The sequence below is a fragment of the Podarcis filfolensis genome (assembly GCF_964270895.1).
Source record: "Podarcis filfolensis genome assembly, chromosome: 4".
Lineage (NCBI taxonomy): Eukaryota > Metazoa > Chordata > Lepidosauria > Squamata > Lacertidae > Podarcis > Podarcis filfolensis.
Genome location: NC_139607.1, coordinates 38,116,472 through 38,139,951, shown reverse-complemented (window position 1 = coordinate 38,139,951; position 23,480 = coordinate 38,116,472). Strand labels below are relative to the sequence as shown.

General features: G+C 41.6%; 1 protein-coding gene across 4 annotated transcripts; it reads right to left on the bottom strand.

Annotated features, from left to right (window-relative positions):
- Positions 1 to 4,242: 4,242 nt before the first annotated feature.
- Positions 4,243 to 22,332, bottom strand: MSL3 (MSL complex subunit 3). Of its 4 annotated transcripts, none has more exons than XM_083612168.1 (13): positions 21,981 to 22,332; positions 17,850 to 17,932; positions 17,292 to 17,387; positions 16,281 to 16,378; positions 15,320 to 15,411; positions 14,325 to 14,447; positions 13,391 to 13,551; positions 11,454 to 11,612; positions 10,933 to 11,195; positions 9,638 to 9,747; positions 9,016 to 9,115; positions 8,008 to 8,092; positions 4,243 to 6,263 (listed from the first exon to the last, which is right to left on the bottom strand). In XM_083612168.1, exons 1-13 carry the CDS (start codon positions 22,077 to 22,079, stop codon positions 6,164 to 6,166), a joined length of 1,569 nt encoding a protein of 522 aa, XP_083468294.1. In that variant the 5' UTR covers positions 22,080 to 22,332; the 3' UTR covers positions 4,243 to 6,163. The 4 variants fall into 4 exon arrangements, with proteins under 4 accessions (XP_083468294.1, XP_083468295.1, XP_083468296.1 ...); XM_083612169.1 differs by lacking the exon at positions 21,981 to 22,332 and adding an exon at positions 21,205 to 21,882; XM_083612170.1 differs by lacking the exon at positions 21,981 to 22,332 and adding an exon at positions 21,397 to 21,856.
- Between the last annotated feature and the right edge of the window lie 1,148 nt (positions 22,333 to 23,480).

Here is a 23,480-nt window from a genome sequence, read left to right as displayed (position 1 = left end):
AAGAATGCCAAACAACACAACTCATCTCACAGGTTCCCAGAAGGTAATTTACAGTGCAGTCCTAAGCAAATCTACTCAGAGCCAATTCCTATTGAATTCAGTGGCGCTTACTCCCAGCTAAGTGGTGTTAAGATGACTGCCTAACAGATCAGGAGTCAGAAAGTTGTAGCCTCCCGGATGTTGTTAGACTTTGATTTCCATCAGTCCCAGCCATGATGGGAGTAACTGGAGGACCACAGGTTCCTCATTTATAGTCTTTAGGGCTATGCTGGAAAAGGGGCTACTTATTTGTATACAGTGGTTACATACGCTTCAGGTTACAGACTCCACTAACCCAGAAATAGTGCTTCAGGTTAAGAACTTTGCTTCAGGATGAGAACAGAAATCGTGCTCTGGCGGCGCAGCGGCAGCAGGAGGCCCCATTAGCTAAAGTGGTGCTTCAGGTTAAGATCAGTTTCAGTTTAAGAACGGACCTCCGGAACGAATTAAGTACTTAACCCGAGGTACCACTGTATAGGCATCAATCGGATGGACTCTGAAATATTTTGAAACCTGAAAAGAAACAGTTCCCTTGAACACAGAAAAAGAACTGTTATGTCAACACATCAACATACTAGGTTTCTGTAGAGAGACATAAAAGCATCCATTTCCTTTCAAGTAGGCAAGTTCGAGACACAACTGGCACTCCATCTGCTGGAATCTCACGACCAAATTCTTTTATCTGTCTTTGGAGACATTGCAGAGATGCTGTGTTACTTCTGCCCTCAAGGTTCTTAGGTGGCTGGAGAGAGACAGTGATGCGTATGAGCTTAAAGCTTGAAAACGTGAGTCTCCTCTTCTTCTCTACATCAATTGGTAGAGCATTTTTCACGTGAGTGTTCTCAGGATTTGCAGCAGCCTTCCTTTTGTTGAACTGTTGGGTTTATCAGGGCTTGTTCTTCCCCTTCCTGTGTAATATTACTAGCATTGCTTCCTTCAGGCTGCTGCTGACCACACCAAAGTCCAGCCCAGTGGCGTAGTGTGGGTTGTCAGCACCCGGGGCAAGGCAAGTAATTTGCGCCCCCCAACCCGTGGATTTGCGCCCCCTAACCCCCAGATGTTGCGCCAGGTGCGACCGGCCCCCCCCTGCACCCCCACGCTACGCCACTGGTCCAGCCCTGGAACAGAGGAAGCAAGCCACTCATTTACAGAGTTGCAGGTGGTGTTTGAACAGCACAAGAATGGTTGAGGGGGGTGTATCTTTGCAGACGCCAGTCTCAGAAGAGCTGTCAGGACCACAGCCAGATAGCGACACTTTTATTATCCCCAGATGTGATTTAACCATAGAGTGTTAACAACTTGAAAATGAACAAAACCATGACTACAATGGGAAAACTATATTCTAGGGGATTTTTTTTTTAAGTGCTTACCAATTCACATACACCGAAAAGCATGGAAGTCATGTTAAACTTGAGAGCATTCCACAGCAGGAATGGAGGCCACCTGTAGGCCTTTACCTAATGTCATGTGGGTGAGTGGGGCATGGATGGCAAAGGAGCTATCTGCCTTCCACCAGCAGCATGATGGGCAAAGAGGAATGGGGTAGGAGTCAGGGGCAACAGAAAGTAGAGAAAGGTAAAAGGGTGACCCCACCCACATCTGTCTCTGGCCGTGCCAACCACCAGCTTTGGCCTTGTCTACATGCATTATTCCTAAAGAAATGCCCAGGGCTGTCCATGGCCTTTGGTACATAGGTTGCCCACTGCTGTGTGTTTTCTACTCATTCTTTAAAAATATGCCAATATTGCCATCATGAGAATTTGCAGCTTGTCACTGGACACTGGGAGGAACAGTAGAAGGTTAGGCATGAGTCTGTTACTTTTGGTCAGGAGGAAGAAGACCGAAGGGGAAAAGAGAGTACTAGCAAGTAGTGGTTCTCCAGTGGAAGTGAAGAAGGCAGCAGCAGATTGATGCTGGGAGGATCTGCAGAAAGAGCTTTGCAAATGAGGCTGTGAAATGTTGTCTGTGGAGCACTGAGCAGCTCTATACTGTGTGTGTGTTTTTAAATGCACAGCAGTGGAAAACTTAAAGAGGTAACAGTGTCTTTTAAGTTTTAAAAATCCTATACTGCTATGCTTTACAAAAAAGTTCACAGGAGCTTTTAAGGATACTGCATGCAGCATTCCAGACAGTCTCACATTTTAAGGCCTATCAGAGGACACAAACAAACCGAAAAAGTGTACAAGCAAGAACACACCCCTTTGCTGCCTCTTAATTATTTTAGCATAAAAGTAAGACAAACTCTGGTCCCCCTTCCCTCCGATAAGGGATTATGAAGGAAAGTGAATCTCTTTTACTTCCCTTGGGGGGGGGGGAATCCCATAGACCTATATGTCTCCAATCTGTCAAGCTTAATTCTCTCTTAATCCACATATACATGCACACACTCAGTATATAACTGCTGGTAAGTAAGCACTGAACAAAGCCTAATTCTAATATCTAACCTGTTAAGTAATTGTGTTTAATAATTTGGTTCAACCTTAAATAAATAATCTTGTTCTGTCGGACACCTTTAGCTTGACTCAGCTACTGTAATAAAGGGGAATAAGGAACGGTACCAAAAGTGGTTGGTGGCTGCATAACGTAAAATAGGTTCACTTTTGCATAATGGCAAGGATTTTTCTAAACATAGACACTTCATACATAGGAACAATTGGTTGGATTTAAAAGCTACCATATTTTGGTATCAGTATGAATACAGCAGCAGCATCTTAAACTCATCTTCAACAAGCGGTGGGACTCCAACACTGTAGCATAATATATCACGCAGTTTCCCACACCAACTTCCAAAGCAGCTTAGCTGGAATGGTTTATAGACCAGCTAACTTAATTGGTGTCAAGAGTTCACCATTACATCTGCAAAAACCAGATTGATGTGTGTCAGGTTGCTTCCCTGTAAATAGTAAAAACGATGTTCTATCTAAGATGGGGTTCTGTTTCACAACTGTTTCATGTTTCGGCCTCAAGAGGTGTGCCCCCCCCCGCGCTCAAAAGCTTGCTGGCTCTTAAGCAGTTAGTGCTTTATCATAATTATAAATGTCTTCTCATTTTTCCTTCAATGCCCGTTGGATGCATTCTGTACTCTAGGATCATCACACAGATGGAGGAAAGACTAATTGTCAGGTGGAGAAAATAGATGGTGGCAGCAGAATTACCGATCTAGGTCTACTCTCACTCACACAAATTGAAGTAGCCTTCTAACAATAGAAGATTAATAGAAGTGGCCAACTTGTTTGTCTAGAAAGGGCATCAGTACATAATTCAGCGATTTTTATCTCAGATACAGGGGTCATCCACACTTCTGCTTCTCCTGTGCCTAGAAAGCACAGGTACAGGAGATTTTCTGCTTGTCCTGTCACTTTCCCCTTGAAGGCCTGCTTTCCCCTGGAAAACTCAACTGACATTTCTTCCAACTCAGCCATCAAGAGTTGGGTTTCCCTGGGGGAAAGCAGGGGGACAAGCGGATGTGTGGACAAGCCAAGTCATGGAAAAAGTTGTGGCTCCTCGTGTGTATTTTTTGCATTTCCTTAGAAATAGTTATACATAGTGTGATATGAATATAGATAGTAGCACAAAGCAGTGCTTTATTTTCTGTACAAATGCATGAGTACATACCTGGGTAAACAACTATGTCGAATAACTTAATCAGGGGCAGATGAGGCCAGTGAGTTATCAAGGTAATCTGAAGAAAGCCAGAAAAAGCCCTTTAAAGTTTCTCTACGTAGCAGTAGACCCCTTTTTCAGTTTTGTGAAATAGCATTTCTCATTTAAGAAGATATGCAGAGTATCTATAAATAAATTTTAATTATGCTTCCTTGCATTGTGGTTCTAAGAACCCATACTCTGGGTTACATGCAAGAAAATGTAAGAAAGAATTGGATATGGACTGGATCTTCTGAGTGAAGTACCCAGAAAACAGGATGGACACAATCCTTTTGAACGGGGCTTTTAACTACCATGCTGCACTAGCAAATTAACAGATACACAAAGTAGTATTTTGGGCTCCAAATATGCTTTTTTTTACAGTTTAACAGCAACTACACAAGAAAGGTTCACTTTTGGTAATTAAGGAGAAGTAGCTCAACAAGGATTAAATAAGATCCCATGGAGGGAAATGTATAGAAGTCAAAGAGTGTAAGATAAACAATGATAATCGATGTACTAAGATATGTAAAATGCATAAATGAATAAATAAAGGAATGGTTCACTTCAGCTGTTTTATTTCTATACACTGAATAGAACAAAAGACATTTGCCATATAGCTGAACACACAATGGAAGGAATTACGGATCAAGTTTTGCTATTCTATATTAACTTATTAATTATTTTAACCATTTTGTACAAACAATATTTACATCAAGGCTATCAAATGTTTTTGTCATTATAAAACTTCAAACTGGAGACCAAAATCATTCAAAGAACTTTAGGACCTATAGTCGGAAAGCAAACCTGTGTGGAAGCAATACATTTATCAAACTCTAGCACCCAAAACAGCAATAGTCCACAAATTAAATGGCCCCGCCACACCTTGCAACCGTTCTACCCGCAGTTATCTCCTGCCTGCCCAAGCCAGCCTGTTACAATAGTAGGCCTGCTATCCGCATGGGGATACTGGTACCTCTAATTTCTCTATGTTATCTCAAGAAGCTACAAAGCCTAGAAAGCTTTAAGGTGTGAAAGTGTGTCAGTGGGGCTGGAGTCTAAAGCTATTTCCCCTTCAAAATTATTAACTGACTAGGCTCACAACCTAGTTTTGTTTAAGAAAACAGGGTGCAATCATTTGTTAGGGAGAAATCATCTAGGTGAATTATCTCAACATTTGGGAGCAATGACACAAGTGTGAAGTATTTTGGTGCCTGGACCAATTGCTGCTGCTACTAGTACAAAATATATTTATGGGCAACTTAGTATTCAGGGAACTCCGTCCCATGGAAATATTAAATTCGTAATTCCTAAGTTGAGCTGACCAATACAAAGCCTAATAAAATTAGTGGGGTGGGTGTGTTTTCAAGTAGTGTGGATACAGTATCAGACTACTTAAGTGATAGTGTCAGCCCTTCTTACTTGCCTACTGGCTTTCCCGATTACAGAGACTAAATTAAAGTCTTTTAATTGAGAAAGCTATTTTTGCTGGCATGGGCATATGAGTCTAACTCTATAGGTTATTTAAGTCTAGTTAGTATATGAAACAAGATCTATTTCATTTATATATCATCACAGTTACCACATTAAGATAACGCCAGCAGGCAACTGTATGTCCAGATCTCTACCTACGTAGCAGCACACATACTCCTAAACTAATCTAAACAAAATCTGCATCTCAAGCTGAGCAACCCATATCAGAGGTTCATTTAGCAGCCACTGTTGGTTTTCAGAACTCTTGCCAAAGTAATTGTCACTGTGGCATTCTTCATTCCCGAGAACAAGTACACCCTGTTCTTAACAATTGCTGACAAAAAAAATTAAAAAACTACCAAAGCAATTCAAATCACGCATGGGGTGTATTAATCCAAATCCAAGCTATTCAGGCATTGCCAACACACCTACCGTGGGAAAATGTAAATGCATCCTTAAAAGCAATCCTGGGTTCCTCCTCCCCCCATAACCACAGAAATCTTGAAGCTGAGATCATGCTAACACAACACTTGCTTATTCTTTCTTCTATAAATATCAATTTATGTCAAAATAGCTTCATGTAATGAGTTATAAATTCCAAATGAGAAAAACTTGTACAATAGTCACTCCTAGATTCGCCTTAAATGGAGGTGGTGTTCCGGGAATTCAAGGTGAAGCAAGCTTATGTTAAAGTGGAACGCAGCATGGTTGATTCTCGTGAAGTCTGTTCTAATGCATCTATTCCTTTTCCTCGCTTTATTGGTATGCAGTTCTATGCATCAGCAGTCAATGCAGAGCTTCTTTTATCTAGAAGTGAAGGTTATCTAGAGCTAGAATGCAATGTCAGCATACCTCTGAAATGAAATGTGATTCTCTTATGTCGAAAGAATGACTTAGAGCAACTCCCTTTGTAATTTTACAACAATGTATTTTGATTTTTCTCTTGAAGTAGTGAAGTAAAGTAGTAGCCATGGAGTATGTACAATTGGTTATGTCAATATGGATTGCTTCAGTAGATGGCTCGTGGGTTTTTTGTACTATAGTAGGCCTCACAGGCAGCGACATAAGATGATTCTGGGAAAAAGTCATCATGGTATTCTGCCAAAAACCTGGAAAATCAGAATATGTATTAACAGTTCTGTAATTCTTTAACATACCTACATAGGTAATTTTTCAAACATCCAACAATGAATATTACAAAAATCAAATTCCTTAATGGGAGTCACACCTTCAGGATTTTGGAGTCTTTTTGCCACATTTCCAGTGATGATGCTGAAGATCAAAATTAGTCAGTTCTCAACTCAAATTTGGTGAGCTTGTAATTCTCTAATGTATTATTTGCTGACTTCAAGCCAAGTATTTTTGTAATTCAGAGACATATTACAATTTATATTTCCTGTGCAATCTGCATGGTTTCTGAGATTAAGAAGCTAAAGTCTACCATCACTGAACATGCACAGTTATTTGTTGTTGTAACCGTTTGCTTTTTGATTTCCCAAGGACATTAGAATGCCATTTGTAATACACATGAAAAGGTTTTAATTTAACCCTTTGGTGTTCTCCTTGAATCTGCAATATGCTTACAACAAACACTCTTTGCCCTCTCTCTCCTCTGAGGGATCAACAGAGTGCTAGGCTCTCCACAGGACATGGTGCCACCTCTACTGTGTCCTCATAGTTTCTCTCTCAAATCACAAGGATAGAGAGAAGAACAGAAGGTGGGAAATATTGTTTTCAAATAATAAAAAGAGAGTGTACGGAGCTGCCTTCTCTGAGCAGGGAGGATGAAAAACTGGACTGGTAGGTGTGCCAACAGTGAGGTTTGTTCTACACAGCTCTACTTTTTGGCATAAGTAGGAGCAGCAATCTCATTTTCATAGGCCACTAAAGCTGCCTCATGCAGAGCCCTTTAATCCATTGACACAGAATGGAAGTGGCAGAAATCCTTCCCAGCCCAATTGGAGATTGCAGGGACTGAGCCATACATGTGTTCTATGATGGTTTCATGCTGCAGTGCGAGAAATAAAAATAAAACTCCCCTTTTTTTTTTGAACCGATTTTATGTCATCTCTCAGTTACATCTTCTGACGATACTATCCTACCCTTGTCTACTAAGAAGTAAGCACATTGGGTCTAATGGGGCTTACTCCCAAGTAACTGGGAAGAGGGTTACAGCCTAAAAATACTCTAGTTTCTCTAACTAAGGCTTAACTGAATATACTTGCAGCCTCTCAGTTATGTATTATAGCTAATGTTGCCTGGCACTGTATTAACTGCATATTGGTACAGACTAGCGGTCACATATCATTATTGCAAGTCGAATTCCACAGTGCCTACTCCTCCTACAAATAAGACTAGCTGCAAACTCAAATCAGAAGAATGATCAAATTAGTATTATATGGCAGAAATGCTAATTCAGAGTTCTATTTAATGAACAAATATCAATTCTGAATGGCAACTGTGTGTGCACCGCATACACCAATCTGAAGCACTGGTGTATCAAGAATGGATGCTAAGGACAGCATTGGACATCATGTAATGATCATGCACATCCTGTTGTGCATCTAAAGCACTCCTTACACCAAACCTCCCACTTCACTTCACATGTGCAATCAGAGGATACACAAATCAAACAATGTGTCAGCTTCTTATTATATAAAATGTTAACGGGAAGCCCTTTGTGAAGGTAGAATTAACTTCTTGGGCACACCCTCTCACTTTTCTTACAGACTAAGCTGTAAGACAGTCACATAGCACAGGACTCGTCCATTATTAAAATGATTGCTCTTGCAGTTACTAGGTGCCCTTGAACAGTTAGACTTAAAGACTTTCTATAATTCACGGTCAAGTTACCTTAGGAACAACTCAAAGTGCTTTACTAATGCCTTTAGGTTTTTGTCAGGAAAGCTCATCTTCCTAAGTATCTCTGGAAGCTTTACTGTAGAAGCAAAATGGGGAAAAAACAATATCCTAGTTAATTTTTAATCAGTTTCTATGCAACTGTCTAAAGACAAAAAAAAAATGTGAATTTTTAAAGTTTAGTTAAGTTTTCCACTTCTCAATACAATATTCCATGAGTATAGAATACTCTGGTGGTTTTCTTCCATTTGTAAAGGTATAAAGATCCTCAAGGCATACAGAATGGCTTGTGGCTCAGCCTGTAACAGTTTCTGATGAAGATAGTAAATGTGCCCTGCTATGCTGTTCATCAGAATTTGATACAACTAGATCAAGTCAAGAGGTGCCTCTAGTTAATTGGACAAGTGATTTTTTTATTTTTGGAACAAAAAATGTGTTAAGAGAAGTACTTAAATCAAATGACAAATATGCTGCAAGGATACGCAGCTCAACTTGATTGCTAAAATATCTTGTCTTCCAGTTTGAAGCTGTACCACCAGCTTTTTGTAACACTACAACAAGTGACAGTTCAGGTGCATCTGCAGTGATCTGCAACAAAGCAGCTCCCCAAAATGCGATGCTTAAAACAACAGCCACTGTATCCCATCCTTATTTCTCCCCCAGCACAACAGTTAGTAGAAATGAACTAGCTGGGCTTCCCATGTTAGCACCCAGTTTGAACAAACATAATACTAGTTTAACAGGAAACACTCAGTATTTGAATTCTTGCACCAGGGTCTGAAGATGGAGTAGATAAAGTATATCTGGATATGGGAGAATACCTAAAAGAGAAACTCAAATTCTCTCAAGAGTTCAAATTGCTTATTTGGAAGAGTGTTACTACTGTGGAAATCCAATCCAAACTTCACTGGGGCAAAGCGTTATTTACATCCAATTAACTGTGTATAGGACCTTAGCACTATACATACATAATCTATTTTCAAAGTGAAAAATGTATTTTACCAAACATGCGTAGCAAATGTTGAGATCCATAAATGTAAGAAGGTGGTGGTGGCTGATCACCTGGGGGATAGCTCTCTGGCATAAGTTTCCATGACAACACCTAAACATAAAATTAGCACGTTTAAGAATACATCAAAGCATGGTCCATAATAATATCCCCAAGAGATTATATAGGCCCAGCTCATACATCACAATAAACCATAATTAATGGTTTATCATGAATCTAGATCTCAGTCTCACTGTGTTCCTCACCTAGCATCAGTGGGAACAACAAACCATGATCCCTGCTTCAAATGACAGCTGAACCAGGGATCTCAGCTTGTTTTCTGAAACAAACCACAATTAGTAATTCAAGAGCAAACCTTGGCTCTATGCTATGTTTTGTTTGGAGAGAAAAAAGCCATAAAGTCTGTTTGGACACAGTAATCTGGTCTGGAACTCACGAGATTGTGGTTTATTGTTTCCGCTCATGCTAGGGAAGCAGCAAAGTGGGAGCCATGTGTACATTTGCAGGTGCAGCTGTTCTTTTTCGAAAGAGACGAAGGACAACTTGGGTTCACAGCTAAATTTGGTTCTTTTAACGTAATTTAATCTTAGGAACCTGCTAAGACTAAGAGCTTACCTCGTTTAATTCATTGTTTCTTCTGCCTTCAAAACCAGCAAATACTGCCCCACCCTCTTTGCTAGGAGTCAACGTGATGGGTGATGATGACCCACTGTGGACAGGAGTTTCTTCAAAAGAAAAGCAGAGAGCTATATTATTCACTGATGCATCAGGAACAGAACTTTTATTCAAATGAGCCTGATGCAACCAAATTAATACATGATTTATTATTTTTGTTATTTATTAAACTTGTATACTGCCCTTCATCGGAAGATCACAAGGCAATTCACAACATAAAAATACAAAACGAGAACACAAAATACCGTATTTTTCGCCCCATAGGACGCACTTTTTCCCCTCCAAAAATGAAGGGGAAATGTGTGTGCGTCCTATAGGGCGAATGCAGGCTTTCGCTGAAGCCTGGAGAGTGAGAGGCGTCGGTGCGCACTGATGCCTCTAGCTCTCCAGGCTTCAGGAAGCTATCCGCAAGCCTTGCGTGCCCAGTGGGAGGTCCCGCCGGGCGCGCGAGGCTTGGGGTGGCAGCCTGCAGCCCGAAGCCCGGGGAGCCCTCCGGAGGGCTCCCCGTGCTTCGGGTGGGTGTCCGCAAGCCTTGCGCGCCCGGCGGGAGGTACCGCCGGGCGTGCGAGGCTTGGGGCGGCAGCCTGCAGCCCGAAGCACGGGGAGCCCTCCGGAGGGCGCCCCGTGCTTCGGGCAGGTGTCCCCAAGCCTCGCGCGCCCGGCGGGAGGTCCCGCCGGGCGCGTGAGGCTTGGGGCGGCAGCCTGCAGCCTGTGCTTCAGGCAGGTGTGCACAAGGCTTGGGGCTGCAGCCGCGGCTGGGGGGGAAAATATTTTTTTTTTATTTATTTCCCCCCCAAAAAACGAGGTGCGTCCTATGGGCCGGTGCGCCCTATAGGACGAAAAATATGGTACATAATAAAAACAAGAACAAGAACACACCAATAACCCATCCCATGGACACATTTAAAAGGACATAGAACATTAATCAGTCAAAGGCTGATTATTCTGGGCTTTATTCTATGTTTGAAGCAAGTCTACTTAAGCAGAGTGGGGAGTGAAGGCAGTTGAAATTATATGCATCCAAACTTAAGATACCTGCTCCCTACCCAGAGGGAAAGGTTTTGGTGCCACCAGTACCTACTTTCTTCCATTACTAGTGTAACACTCAGCATGCACGTGTCAAATGCCCTTCCCTACTTCTTAAAAAGTAACAGATGATAAATAACATTTACAACAAAATAGTGTCTGCCCCTGCCCCCACTAAATAATTTCTCCACCTTGCTACAACGACATACTCTTTTCAAGGTGCAAAAACAATTTTGGCATTGAAGTAGGAGCCTCAATGTTCCGTCGTTTTGGTTGTGGTGAAGAACTGCTTTCCGACAATCTGTCACAGTTGGATGTGTGACGTGTGGAGCGCCTTAGGGACTGCAGTATTTCAGGTTCGGTTTTTCGGCGTTTTGGTGTTACTGACTCCCCCGTCACAGGCTGACTGTCCGTGGACTGGGGAGTCGATGGGTTCAGAAGTGGTGGGCTTGGGGAAAGCTCTTCTTGATTTCTGAAGAAAGAGAAAAATAAAAGTGCACTAAAGTGGTAAGCGCTTACCGATGCAACTGTATGTTATGCAAAAAAGTATTGGCTATAGTAACTATGTGACTTCCATGTTTTTCAAAACTTCTTTCTTCTACTTGTTCTTAGCCTACTGGAAACCAATATCACTATCACAAAAAGCAAGCAAAGGTTAAACACACTGCAGTTACACCATCTACTTAAATTATACTCTAGAGAAGAGGAAAAAAAGAAGCACCAAACCTACCTGTTAGTGTTTGCTACACTCTCTTTGATTGGAAGAAAAAATTTGGAGGAAGTCACCTTCTTAAACTGTGCTTGCTCGTAGGGATACAGAAGAATCAGAGGAAGAGTGAAGTCGAATGTTATTCTTAGCCCATCCACCATTTCTTTACACAATTCAACACTAGAAAGTTAATAAATGAATAAAAGAAATGAATGAATATTTTCTATAATTAACTAAATATGTTTATGTTAACATGTCAAAAGGCAGACAATTTTAACAGAAATTGTAAGTGAATGTACATTTTAAGTTATTTGAACTCTAGGGAACTGCATGGTCATGGGGCCTCGACACGCAAGAGCACAAATTCATAAACATTTGCACTTCTTGAGTACAGGTCCACAAATTTTGGAATGCCTTCCTTGATAGCCAGCCAAAATTTGAAGTCACCAAGGTTCTTCCCCTGTGAAGGAATGGATGGGTCTCGCATCACGCCACATGGGAGTGCTTCTGAAGCACAGCATGAGATTGAGGAGAATTCCCTTCCCTTCCCCACCCCAAAGCTCTGGAGAAGAGCTGGATTCATCGATGTTTCACTGTGTTTATGAACTGGCCAGAGCTTCTCTAAGCTATCACAAGCCCCAGCTCTTGCTCCAGGCTGGAAGCTGGGGACTATATCTCTGAAGTTTTGCAGAAGAAGCTGAAAACTGACCAGTTAGTAGTGATCCTCTACTCCTCGCCCACTGACTGAGCTGCACAGGGATGATGCTGACAATAGAAAGTCAGATTCATAGGAAGTCAATTCCCCACTAAACACAGAGTAGCCAACATACATTGTAGAAACAACTGTGTCACATTATCACAAGCATAAAGGGTGTGAAAGTATATGAAACAAGCAAGGATAAAGATACAACACTGTAACTGAACCAAACCAAACACTTTGTCAGGTGAAAATATTCTTTACACAGTGTGGGAAGAAAATAGCAGGCTGCTTGGAGAAGCCAGAAATCTAAGGTCTAGGAAGCTGAAATTATGAAAAGAGGGCTCAGAAAAACGGTTGCTGAAGGAAGGGGAAGAGTAGATCATATGCTGAGAATAAACAGATTTGAGGGAAAGGGGTGACGGCAGGGGAAGTCAAAGTAGGACTGGAAAAAACTCACATAGATCTTAGGGACAGGATGAGTTATGTACCGCTGGCAAGGAGAGGGGTGAGGTCATTTGAGGCGAGCAGTGAGCTGAGAAGGTTTTGGAAACAACTTAAAACTTATTGTTTGAGTTTAGAATTTGGACTACTAGCATGAAACATCTGTTTTGATATTATCTTTCTTCTTGCAAGAGATGTATCTGGTGAGGGAAACTGCATTTAGATGTTATGACTTGGTAAACAACCAAATCAACAAACACCCAGGCAAAACATCAATCACTCTTTAAATAACACAGTGAAGATTTAAACCCTCTGCTACATCGTCACTCTGCTTACTATCTTAACTATAGAAGATGACTTTATATAAACATAAATGACATACAGAAAAGGCTCTATATGTACCTGGTGTTTCCTGAGAGCTGCCATTTAGGGAACCTTAAATTTTGGAGCTTATGCTCAGGGACAGAAAATGAAGTTGATACTTAAAAGGACTGCCAAACTTATCTCTATTTAAAAACAATTGCCTTTTACTTCCAAGACAAAACCTGCCCAAACCAATTCCTTAAGTTGTATCTACATTACCTCCACTAGGAAGGTAATTTTAACAGCTCCTACGATGGCATTTACAGCTCAACGAGATCCATCTCCATATTGGATTTTCAAGCATTATGATTTGCTTGTGTCAGCTAACCTTTCACTTTATCCTCAGAGTGACCGAGTTCATTTACAGTAAGTGAGCACATACCGCTTTGAAAACTTATGCCTTCATTTCAAGCAGGTTACTTTAGATACATAAAACAAAAAAGCAGTTACTTACTTCTTTTCTGGTGGGATATAGTGCAGATTCAAGTTGGTGTGTGAAGACATCTGATGGTGCCGTGATCTTTCATTGGCTGAAAAAGCTGCATTGATGGCAAAATGCTTCACATACGATTCCAAGATGGTTATTATATTTGTCTGACATGGCAGTTTCACCAGCTAGATGAATCAATCAACGGCCAAATTGGAGGAATTGTTTATGCAACAACATAATAAAAGTTCATGACATCTGAGATCTGCTTACCACCATTCTTTTGAAATACACATTTAAGTAGACAAGCCTGAACTCAGAAAAATAAAGTGTACAAGAGAGACTTGCATCCAACCTTTTCTGTTTGGAGAGTAAAGCAGCCATAGAAATTCCAGTAGCACCAGCTACCTACTGAAGACCAATAAAACCTATATTCATTTTACTTATATGTTCCAGAGTCTAAATGTTCAGTGGGACCAAACTTACTCTCTTGTATCCACACATTTGCTGTATTGTCTACGTGAGTGGTATAAAAAGGGATATGTACATATACCCCAGCACATAATTTGAATCCATTGGTTTGGGTCCTGCTGTCTGGAGCAACAGAAAACAAGCTTGTTCCATTTCCCATGTGACAGCCCTTCTGATACTTGAAGATGGCTATCATATTGCCTCTCAGAGCTCCAGAGCTTAGCAGCACAAAACGTACTTTCCTTAGGCTATAACCTCCCTCTGGGGTAGCATGGAAGAAGGGATCAGAAATAATACTCTTGCAGAATTCGGGTTATTTTTAAAATTACTCCTTCTGCAGTATAAATTAGCTATTCATCATCAATCCAGAACTCTTTCACTAGCTTCCATAAAGCTTATGAAACAAATAACTAAAATGGTTCAGTCTTCTGAATACAAGAATTTGATATAAGTGCTTTCAAGCATCTTCATTTGATTAAGTTATTCATACCCGCTTTCTCCTATTAATATAGTAACAATCTTCTTCAAGCTTTTTTTTCAAGATTTCAGGAATTTCAATGTTTATTGCTCTCTCTTCCATCTCCCGTTTAGTATGAGTCTCTTGCTCTTCTTTCTGTACAAATACATACAAGATTTAAAAAAGTCTTTCCATACATTGTAGCTGAAGTAAATTACATTGAGAGAAACACTGGAATTATTTATAACATACGAACCAGGACTGATGCTAGTAGCTAGCTAAAGTTAATCATAACCAACTTATGTCCACTAATTACTCCACGTATTACGTAGCTGCATCACCCACTTAAAACAACTGTGCACTAACACATTTTTTTTGCATAGAAATGTTAATGTCATTTATAACATTTTTTTAAAAATGTAACATCACCCATTATTTTGAGAGCAAGTCACATTACATTTAGGTTGTACTTTGAAACAATATGCCTCTATGATCAGTGCGAAAAACAAGTCTGGAGCTATATGGTATACTACAAAAATGGGAAACTGGATCCAAACAATGGGCCAGACCCTGATGTTCTCCAACCCCCATGAGTCACTTTTACAGATGGACGGAACCACCCACTTCTCAGCCACCTGACATCAGATTTAATTTTTTCCTTTGTGGACTGGCTTGAATTCAATGTGGCAGGAATCGGCTCCCGAGTGGAGCTCCCAGGTCCCATTGGAGCTCACTTGGATATTAGCAATTTGTGAAATATTAAGTGGTATATATTTAATGGGCATAGCTTGGGAAGAACTAGGCCCATGTGTCCAAGGTTACCATCACTGGTCTGCCGAGATATACCAGTGACAAAAATCATAGGATACATAGTACCATGTTTTTACATTGTATGCAAACATTAAGCTAATCTTTTGCGAGCAAGAAACTGTCTCTACACTTTGTACCCAGAAAACTCTGATTGTTGCCCATGAAGTATTTTATGGCGTATCATTTATTTGTTGGTCAAGATAGCTGTATTGGCATACCATTTCTATTTTTTCATCCACGTCACTTTCTTCACTCTTTATTTCTTCATCTGTGCCTTCATCACTGTCATCAGAAGAAGAACTACTTATAGCTGTATAAGAAAAAATGAGTTACCTTTGACATTTAGCACACTTACCCACTCACTTCATTTCCAAAAGCAGATGTACCGGTAATCCTCAAGCTAGCTTTATCTGCCTATTTAAAAACTTTATCAATCTTCCTTTTAACTAATTAAACACATTTAAACACATCACAAACTGTGTTTAATATAATTGACTTTTATTTTGTTCTGTGTATATCACAATGTTTTTTTGTTGCTATGGCCGATGGCTGATGCAAACAAAGTTTCATTCATTCATCACAAAATGTGGAAGGTTTCTTAATATCAGTGAAAAATAACTGTAATTGGGAAACTCCTTAGTACAATGCTTCAGTAATTGGAAATTTAGAGAAATAAATTGGTTTCACAAGGAACAATAAGCTGGACATTACCCAACAGAGATTCTGAAGAGTTCTAATTGCTGAAGCGTCAGAAGAAGCAGGATGTATGGTAAACCTTCCTAATTACCACTACCACTGTTGAAAAGCTTAAATATTTGATGTGCTTTTAAGGCTACGGTTCCATTCCAATCCCAAATACGGTCATTTCCAAAACCTGAACTCAGAAGTATTGCCAAATTCCTTACAGGTGAATGTACTTTTTAGCAGGACATACACTATCATCAACAAAAAGCAATTCAAACCAATAATAGTGTAAGTTTTCCTGTACATAAGACTTACATGTGAAGTTTAACTGATAGTAAAACGGCACCTTCTGTTTTCTCCCTCCTTTCCCTTATTAGCTTAAGGCTGTAAGCTTCTTAGGACTAGAGATCAATCTTTTTGTGCTGATAAAGTTGATATATAAATACTTAAATAGACAGTTCAATCATAAGCAGAGAAAACAGACACCAAACTTACATTTTTCACTGCTTTTATCATTCTCTTCAGCAGGAAGGATCTTCAATACAGAATCAACACCAGGCAGTCTGCAACGCCCTTTCTTTCCTTTTCTTCTCCTAAAAGAAATTTAAGAAAGCCTACCATTCAACCTAACATTTTGTTATTTTACTTAAAGCAGTAAGAGTACAAAAATACCATACAAACATAAATCTTTAGGATATGCCTGTGTTTTGCCATTCCCCTGAACATGAACGGATTCAAAGACATAGGTACTGATGCATACATAGTGCTAGCTACAGGTTGTTGCTACACAAAAAAGCCTTGGCAAGTTATTATTATTATCATATGCTTCCTCCTTTCCTTGTGTGCTGCAATCCCCTCCCTTGCTGGCAGTAAACCATTGTTTACTCATTCAACCAAACCAGTTAACTATGGTTAGTGCTTGCCATGTAAAGCAGAAGCTATGATTTGATCCTGGAGTTTCTATTCTATTTTTTTAAAGACTACTGCAGCAATGGGTTGAGAGAAGATTGAAACTGCTTTGCTGGTGCCTTTTCTCACTACCAAGGAGAATAGCAAGCTATAAAAGCAGTAGCTCCCGCTATTGCTGGAGGGAGGGGATCCTTCACCTATATAGGTATGCGGCTTCTCTCGTGAAAACAAAAGGTATTGCTTAAAAAAATTAGCTATAGCTAAATAGATCACAAAAGAGGGGCAGAATTAATAAAAAAGCATAGGGCAAAGCACCAATAAGCCTGTCACCCATCACAACTGTTCTGACTACTAGGGATAGGACGTTTTAAGAATTTTAGCTTTTGGAGCTTTTTTCCTTTTAAGAATTCCCAATGGGAACAGATGGACTTCCATCAAATGTGCTAAAAGAGTTTAGTGAAAAGCTTAGTAAAAAAAATCACTTGGAAGTACAGAATAGCTACATCCACCTCAGCAGGTATAAAGTCACAATTGTATGTAAAAGGAGTATGCATTTAACAGATATTACTATTGGTGCAAACTTTGTTTGATCCTTACATGCGAGCCACAGCTTTCCTTGCCAATCTACGTTGTAATCTGCGGTTTTCATCAGAGTCACGAAGAACATGATCTTCAGCTGCCCATCTGTCCCAACTGAGTATTAAAAATTTAAAAAAAGCATGAAAATGTAAGATTACAGCAAAGAGTAGTATTTGAAACAATACATATGATTTCAGGTCAGTTCATAATTAAAAGGCTAATTGGGATTTAGTTAATATTGATTTTTAGTTTGATAGCCAAGTTAGTGAGATCATGCATACATTTTTTGTATGAGTGGATGCACAAATTATTGCACAAAGCAGTTAAGTTGGCACGCCTCCGCTTACACTGATGACAGGTCCTCACAATCTGGCCATAGACATTGTTATTTAGGAGCAAGTCCAATTTTAGTGACGTTTACTTCAAGATAAGCATGATTAAAACTGCTGTCTGACTTTCAGGTGGGCATTACAGGTACCAATCACTGCAAAGGTGTGATTATTTGACATTTTATTTATTCGTGAATTATTAAAAGAACTTGCAGCACTATGCACAATGTACTAAATACATCCTCACCTTCGGTTCCAACCATTAAAATGGATCAGATATTCTGGAATCTTTCTTCCTTTCTCATCCTTTCCAATAACAATGTCAACAATCTGAAATTATAAATGTTTGTGCATTATTATATAAACACGGGAATAGAGTCTACAGGTTTGTACTTCAGACCAAGAGAATTGGTTTCGTTTCCAAGTAAGCTTGTTTATTTTGAAGGCTTAAAGACAATATCATATGTGAAAGCAATAATACTGCTGTTCCAGAAAGGAGTTGGGGAACCAAGCCAAGAATACCACCCAGAGACAATACATGTAGTGACTGAGAATATGTAGGGGATTGTTGAGCGGCTCTCTTTTCAAATGCATTATTTGTTTTGAGGATGGATCACCAATTGCTATTTGTCACAACACTTCAGAGACTGGATTTCTAGCCCATACTAAGGAAGGAACTGGTGCTGTATTGAAATCCTGCAGAAGAAACGGCAGACAATGCACTTGGGAACTGCAGTTTTCGCCAAGGGAGTAGGCGGAATGCAACCGGTGAGTGTAGCCAGTGGTGCTGCTACATACAGTATAAGGAAACCCTGGGCTGGACAGCATCTGGGAGCCCTATGCCACTGTAGCCAGTCTCTCTCACCTGCACCACCCTGGCCACTCTGCTTCTTCCCCCACTTCCCACTGAATGGAGTAAAAACAAAGCAAACACCTTGACATTGTTTCACACCTTTGTACTTTTCCAGCCTTAACAGTACAATTCAAAACATGCCATTGAGTTTAATGGGTCTTGCTCCCATGAAAATGGGAATAGAAGGTGGTAGCCTTATTAATAATCAGTATTGCCAGACATTGTTTGAAACTGCCATTGTTCTAGGTGCATTTTGCAACAGGGAATTTCATTAGTGCGAGCAGTTTCTGAGCTCTGGGCGCAGTACTGCACCTAAGATTTCAGATTAAAACTGCAGAGTGGAAGGAAAGGAGGGCCTTTTCTGCCTCTGCACTTCCAGCTACTCTCTGATGACTGGAGAAGAGACCCTCTTAAGAATATTAGGAGGGTGAGCAAGGAAATGACTAGACCATGTGAAAAATGAACGCCATATTTTAGCCATATTCATTCATTTTCAGCTTTGTATTGTTGTTATTTTTAAAAAGCATGCATAGACATTCTGTTGTTGCACCCATAACCTAGGCTTAAGGTGCCATTTAGCTCCTAGCTTTCATCACTCAGTTTCTAACACTGTTACCATATCTATGGAACTTGTGCCAGGGGTGTTTTGAAAATAGGGCTGTGATGGGCAAAACGCTTGCAGATCAAAGTCAATCAGGCACTTGTCATAAACACCATAGACTGAGTGAGAAAACCAATGCAGAAAAGAGGAAGAACCTGATTGTGCATACTCTGGCTGTTTGCTTCTGCACCACAGTGTGCTGAAACTCTCCTCCACCATCACTTCCTATGGGAGCTGTCAAACCCCCGCACACTCCACACTTCCCTCATCCTGGTGCTCCCCCCACCCCACCCCCATCAGGTGTCATCAAGAATTGACCCTCCTTTCCTTTAATCAGAACTTCTTTTTCTTTCCCTTTTCTTACAAAAAAGAAATAACCTTCTCCCTTTCTGATACACCATCTGGCAAGCTGGGATGAGGGAAATTGCCCAGCCTGCTGTCACCCCCGACTCACCAGATAGCACACAATGGTGATGGCGTCTGCTCACACCTTTTTAAAAAAAAAATAAAAAGAAAACAACCCTGCTTTTCCCGACACCAGCTTGGTAAGGGGGGTGGGGGTGTTTGTGTAAAGAAATAATAGCAAGGTAAATGCTAGTTTCACTCTGCTTCCCCCCCCCCATCCCCTTACCAGGTGGCGTCATGTAGGGCCATAGTTTCTCTTTCCTGTTGTAGCTGCAGTGAAACTCCTGAGCTGACTCTAGCTATATTCACCTGCTACTATCCTTGTTTTCCAGCGTGCCTGGACTAGACACACCCTGGGAAACAAAGGTGGTGACAGGTGCAGCTGGCTTGGCAGGCGTTTTGCTGAACAGTGTGCCTGCTACTGAAGATCCATTTTAAAAAGCAAATGAATACTTTCAAGAATGTATAACTTGCTGTTAGAATGGAATACGCAGGATGAAACGGTTAAATCTGCTATGATCAGATGAACAGGGGAAAGAATACCACCACAACAATATGCAGGGTTAAGTATACCAAAGCCCTTTGATTTCAAGGACTTAGGTGTGACGAACTCTGCATAAGATTAGGCTGCAGAGTACAAAAACAATACAACAGTTTTTCCAGTTATTTCCTTTGCAGTTCCCTATAGAGTTTATGGCTACAATCCTAGGCACACAAGTCTACATATCTTTCACCAAGTCTTACTTCCAACTAAATACAGTATACACAGAATTTGGCTGCATAATCTGGTTTGGACTAACAGGAATTGGAAGGATCTGGTGTACATACCAGGGAATTGCCGTCAATGTATTCAGTATTAAGCTGCAGTCCTGAGCTATTTTGCAATATATTTTTCAAGCATTTGAAATGGTTTCGAATATGCTTGAGATTACAGCCAAATATATTATTTTCAGTCCTACACCCCAAAAAAACCTCTCATAAACTGCTAGGTAAATGGCAAAGAATTATCCGACCAGTTTGTTTCAATATAGAGATTACCTTAAATGTTTTAAGCAAGCCTAATTTATAGCTTATAAATATTACTATAAAACAAAGTATGCTTGTCTTTTTTAAAAAAAGCAGTTCTCATTCACTATGAACAATTTTATGCTATGCCCTTTGATTTTCAATGCATGGGGAGGGTGTAGAAAGTCCATATTGAATACGTATACATCAAATCCATCCATGCTAAAATGTTGGTAGTGCCTTCACTGTCCAAAGTCCTATTTATTTTAATAGAACTTGGGTCCCATTCAAACATTACAAAATGCATGAGGCAGTTTTGTTTTTCTGCCTGAACACCCAAGTTCCACACTCTGGTTAGCTGCAAAGGATCATGCTGTCCAGTGCCTCTGCAGTCAGTGAATAAACTGAACTTGAGTTACATACCAATTACTACATGGAAGCGATTTCCACATGTGGCTTTTAAGAATATGTAGCACTTGGATAAATATTACTTCCAAGTAAATTAGCATGGAATTGAGATATTTGTTTCCAGTGTTGCCAAAATAAACCAGCCTTCTTATAGGAAGTCCACAGCTAAGAAGTCATTGGGAAGGCCTTTCTCTCCTATGGAGAACAATGGAATTGGCCTTGCCGTGCAGAAAAGGCACAACTACAGCCTTCTATATAACCTTTGCAACAGCTTGAGCTGATAATATTCGGTGAACAGAGGCCAGGCCATAAAATTCAATCCCCATTTACCTGAGAATAAGCCCTGCTGAACTCGGTATGGCTTACTTCTAAGCTGATATGGTTAGGGTTGTGCTACAGCTACAGAATAGAGCCAGCCGGTAGTAAACACGGTGGTCTGTATTATCTTTTAAGAAGTGGGGGCAATTTTCCCACATTCCCTGCACCTGATCCGAGAAATGTCCAGGCGCTGGTAAGACCCACCCCTTCCCTCAAGAGAAAAACGGGCAGCCAACTTGGCACGCGGTTACCCCACAGACACGTGTGTCAAGTTGTCACTTAAAAGGACAGCCCCTGGTAACCAGGTAACCTATACTAGAAAAGCGTCAAAATAAGACGAAGAGACTAGCGGGGGGGGGGGGGGGAGCAGGAGGACTGGCGCCTATTTTGCGTTGTCTCCTTTCTCGTTCAACGGTATGTGCAATGGAGCAAAATAAAATAATATACGCCCCAATAATATGTGCCCCTTTAGCTGGGGCCAAGCGAGGTGGAGGAGCCCAAGGAAGCTGCTTTGCTCCTAAGCCCCTCTCTTCCCTCAAATGGCTGTGGGGCGAGGGTGAGTTGCGGGTTTGGGGGGCAGCCAAACAGAGCTGGGCTTCCCCGCCACCCAGAGGGGAAAGGAAACAGCTGCAACACCCGGAAGCGCACCGAAGAAAGAGGCCGCCGCTTCCGTTAGCGGGCGGGTTGCTCGGAGGAGGGGGGCACCGCGCGCGCGCGCACGGGAAGGGGGGGGGTTGAGACGGCCAGGCGCGCGTGCCCGCCCTCCCTCCCGGCGGAGGAATCCTCACCTTGGCATCATAGAGCACCTTCGCCTTGGTCGGGTCCGGCTCGAAGCAGAGAACTCTCTCGCCTTTGCGGAATTTAAATTTCATTCCCCGCGAGGTCATTTGTTCATCATGGCGAAAGGGAAGACTCAGCCACGCCTCGCGGCAGAAGGGCGGAGGGAAAGGCAGGCAGGCGGCTCGGCTGAGCCCGCCTCCTCCTCGTCTTCTTCTTCTTCTTCTTCTTCTTCTCCTCCTCCTCCTCCGCGCTGAAAAACAGTCCGCGAGCGAAGAAAGAACGCGCGAGAACAGCAGCAGCAAAGCAGCTGGGCGCCCTCCCGAGCAAGTGCAGGCGGTTGCAATGCTTCGTTTCGCTAGTCATGTGGGTGGGATGTGCTAGAAGGACGCGAGTGATGCTGCCGCTGCTATTCGCGCGAAGAGCGAGGAACAAATCTCCGCTCAGCCATGGAGCCAGCTGGACCACCGGTCGCTTAACCTCATGCATCATAACTGTGGTGCAGAAACCATAACATTCATATCTACCCTCCCAACATTTCTCCGATGAAAATAGGGACATCCTATTCCATAATACTAATAGTCCATTTTATTATTTATACCCCAGCCACTCCGGTGATGCTTCCAACATACATAAAAACAAAATACTAAACATTTTTAACGTTTAATATTCAGATGTCTTCTAACTTATTGCTCAGGGGACGCATAGCTCTCCCAACATTTCTCCTATGAAAATTGGACGTCCGAAGCAAATGCGGGACATTCCGGGATCAAATCAGAAATTGGATGGCTTCTGTAAATCTGGGACTTCCTGGAAAATAGGGACGCTTGGAGGCTCTGTATATACCTTGCCTTGAGCTCCTTGGAGAAAAGGCGGGGGTGGGGAGCCAAAATACATAAACCATAATGAATACATACATCATACATTCTGGTTTTCAGTGTGAAGTGGGCTAGCTGCCCTAACTCTAGTTCTGCCCTTAGAGCTGCCAAAATCGATCCAAATTCTCCCATTTGTGAACATGTATTGAAATTGTATGCTTTGCTCAATGCACGGCTTGGTAAAAAAAGGCCACCTGTTTATTCAGCTGTTCTCCAGTGTCATGGACAGGCTGGATACAGAGGCACCAGCTGGGGAACCTCCTCAGAGCCCAGGAAGTGATCACGGGGAGAAGAGGGAGCAGACTGAGAGAAAGAGGTGTCAGAAGATGTAACAGGGCTTAGTGAGCAGGAAGAGTCTGTGGCAGACAGAAGTGCAGAAGCAGGAGGGGAGGAGGGCCCAGAGACAAAGATGAATCAGGCTGCTGAAGAAGCCAAGGGGTCTCTCCCTCCTGCTGCTACTAGTTCCCCTCTCCCCTGTCTCCCAGAAGCAGGAGAGGCATGAAAAGGGTAGAACGATTGGCTGCATGCAGGTGCAGTCTCTGTTTGCTTGGAAAAGGCCCTGGAGAGGAGGAGATTTAGGCAGTTGTGGGAAGGAAGGGGTCTTCAGCCTCCACAACTGCCTCATGGGGCAAG

What these genes read in the sequence shown, in the direction of transcription:
- MSL3 (XM_083612168.1), bottom strand. Translation starts at nt 22,079, where the DNA reads ATGACCTCGCGGGGAATGAAATTTAAATTCCGCAAAGGCGAGAGAGTT. An exon ending in AGGTGCTCTATGATGCCAAG is followed by an intron (nt 17,933 to 21,980) that starts GTGAGGATTCCT and finishes TTATAATTTCAG; the next exon opens with ATTGTTGACATTGTTATTGG. An exon ending in CACTTTGAGTTGTTCCTAAG is followed by an intron (nt 6,264 to 8,007) that starts GTAACTTGACCG and finishes CTGATTTTCCAG; the next exon opens with GTTTTTGGCAGAATACCATG.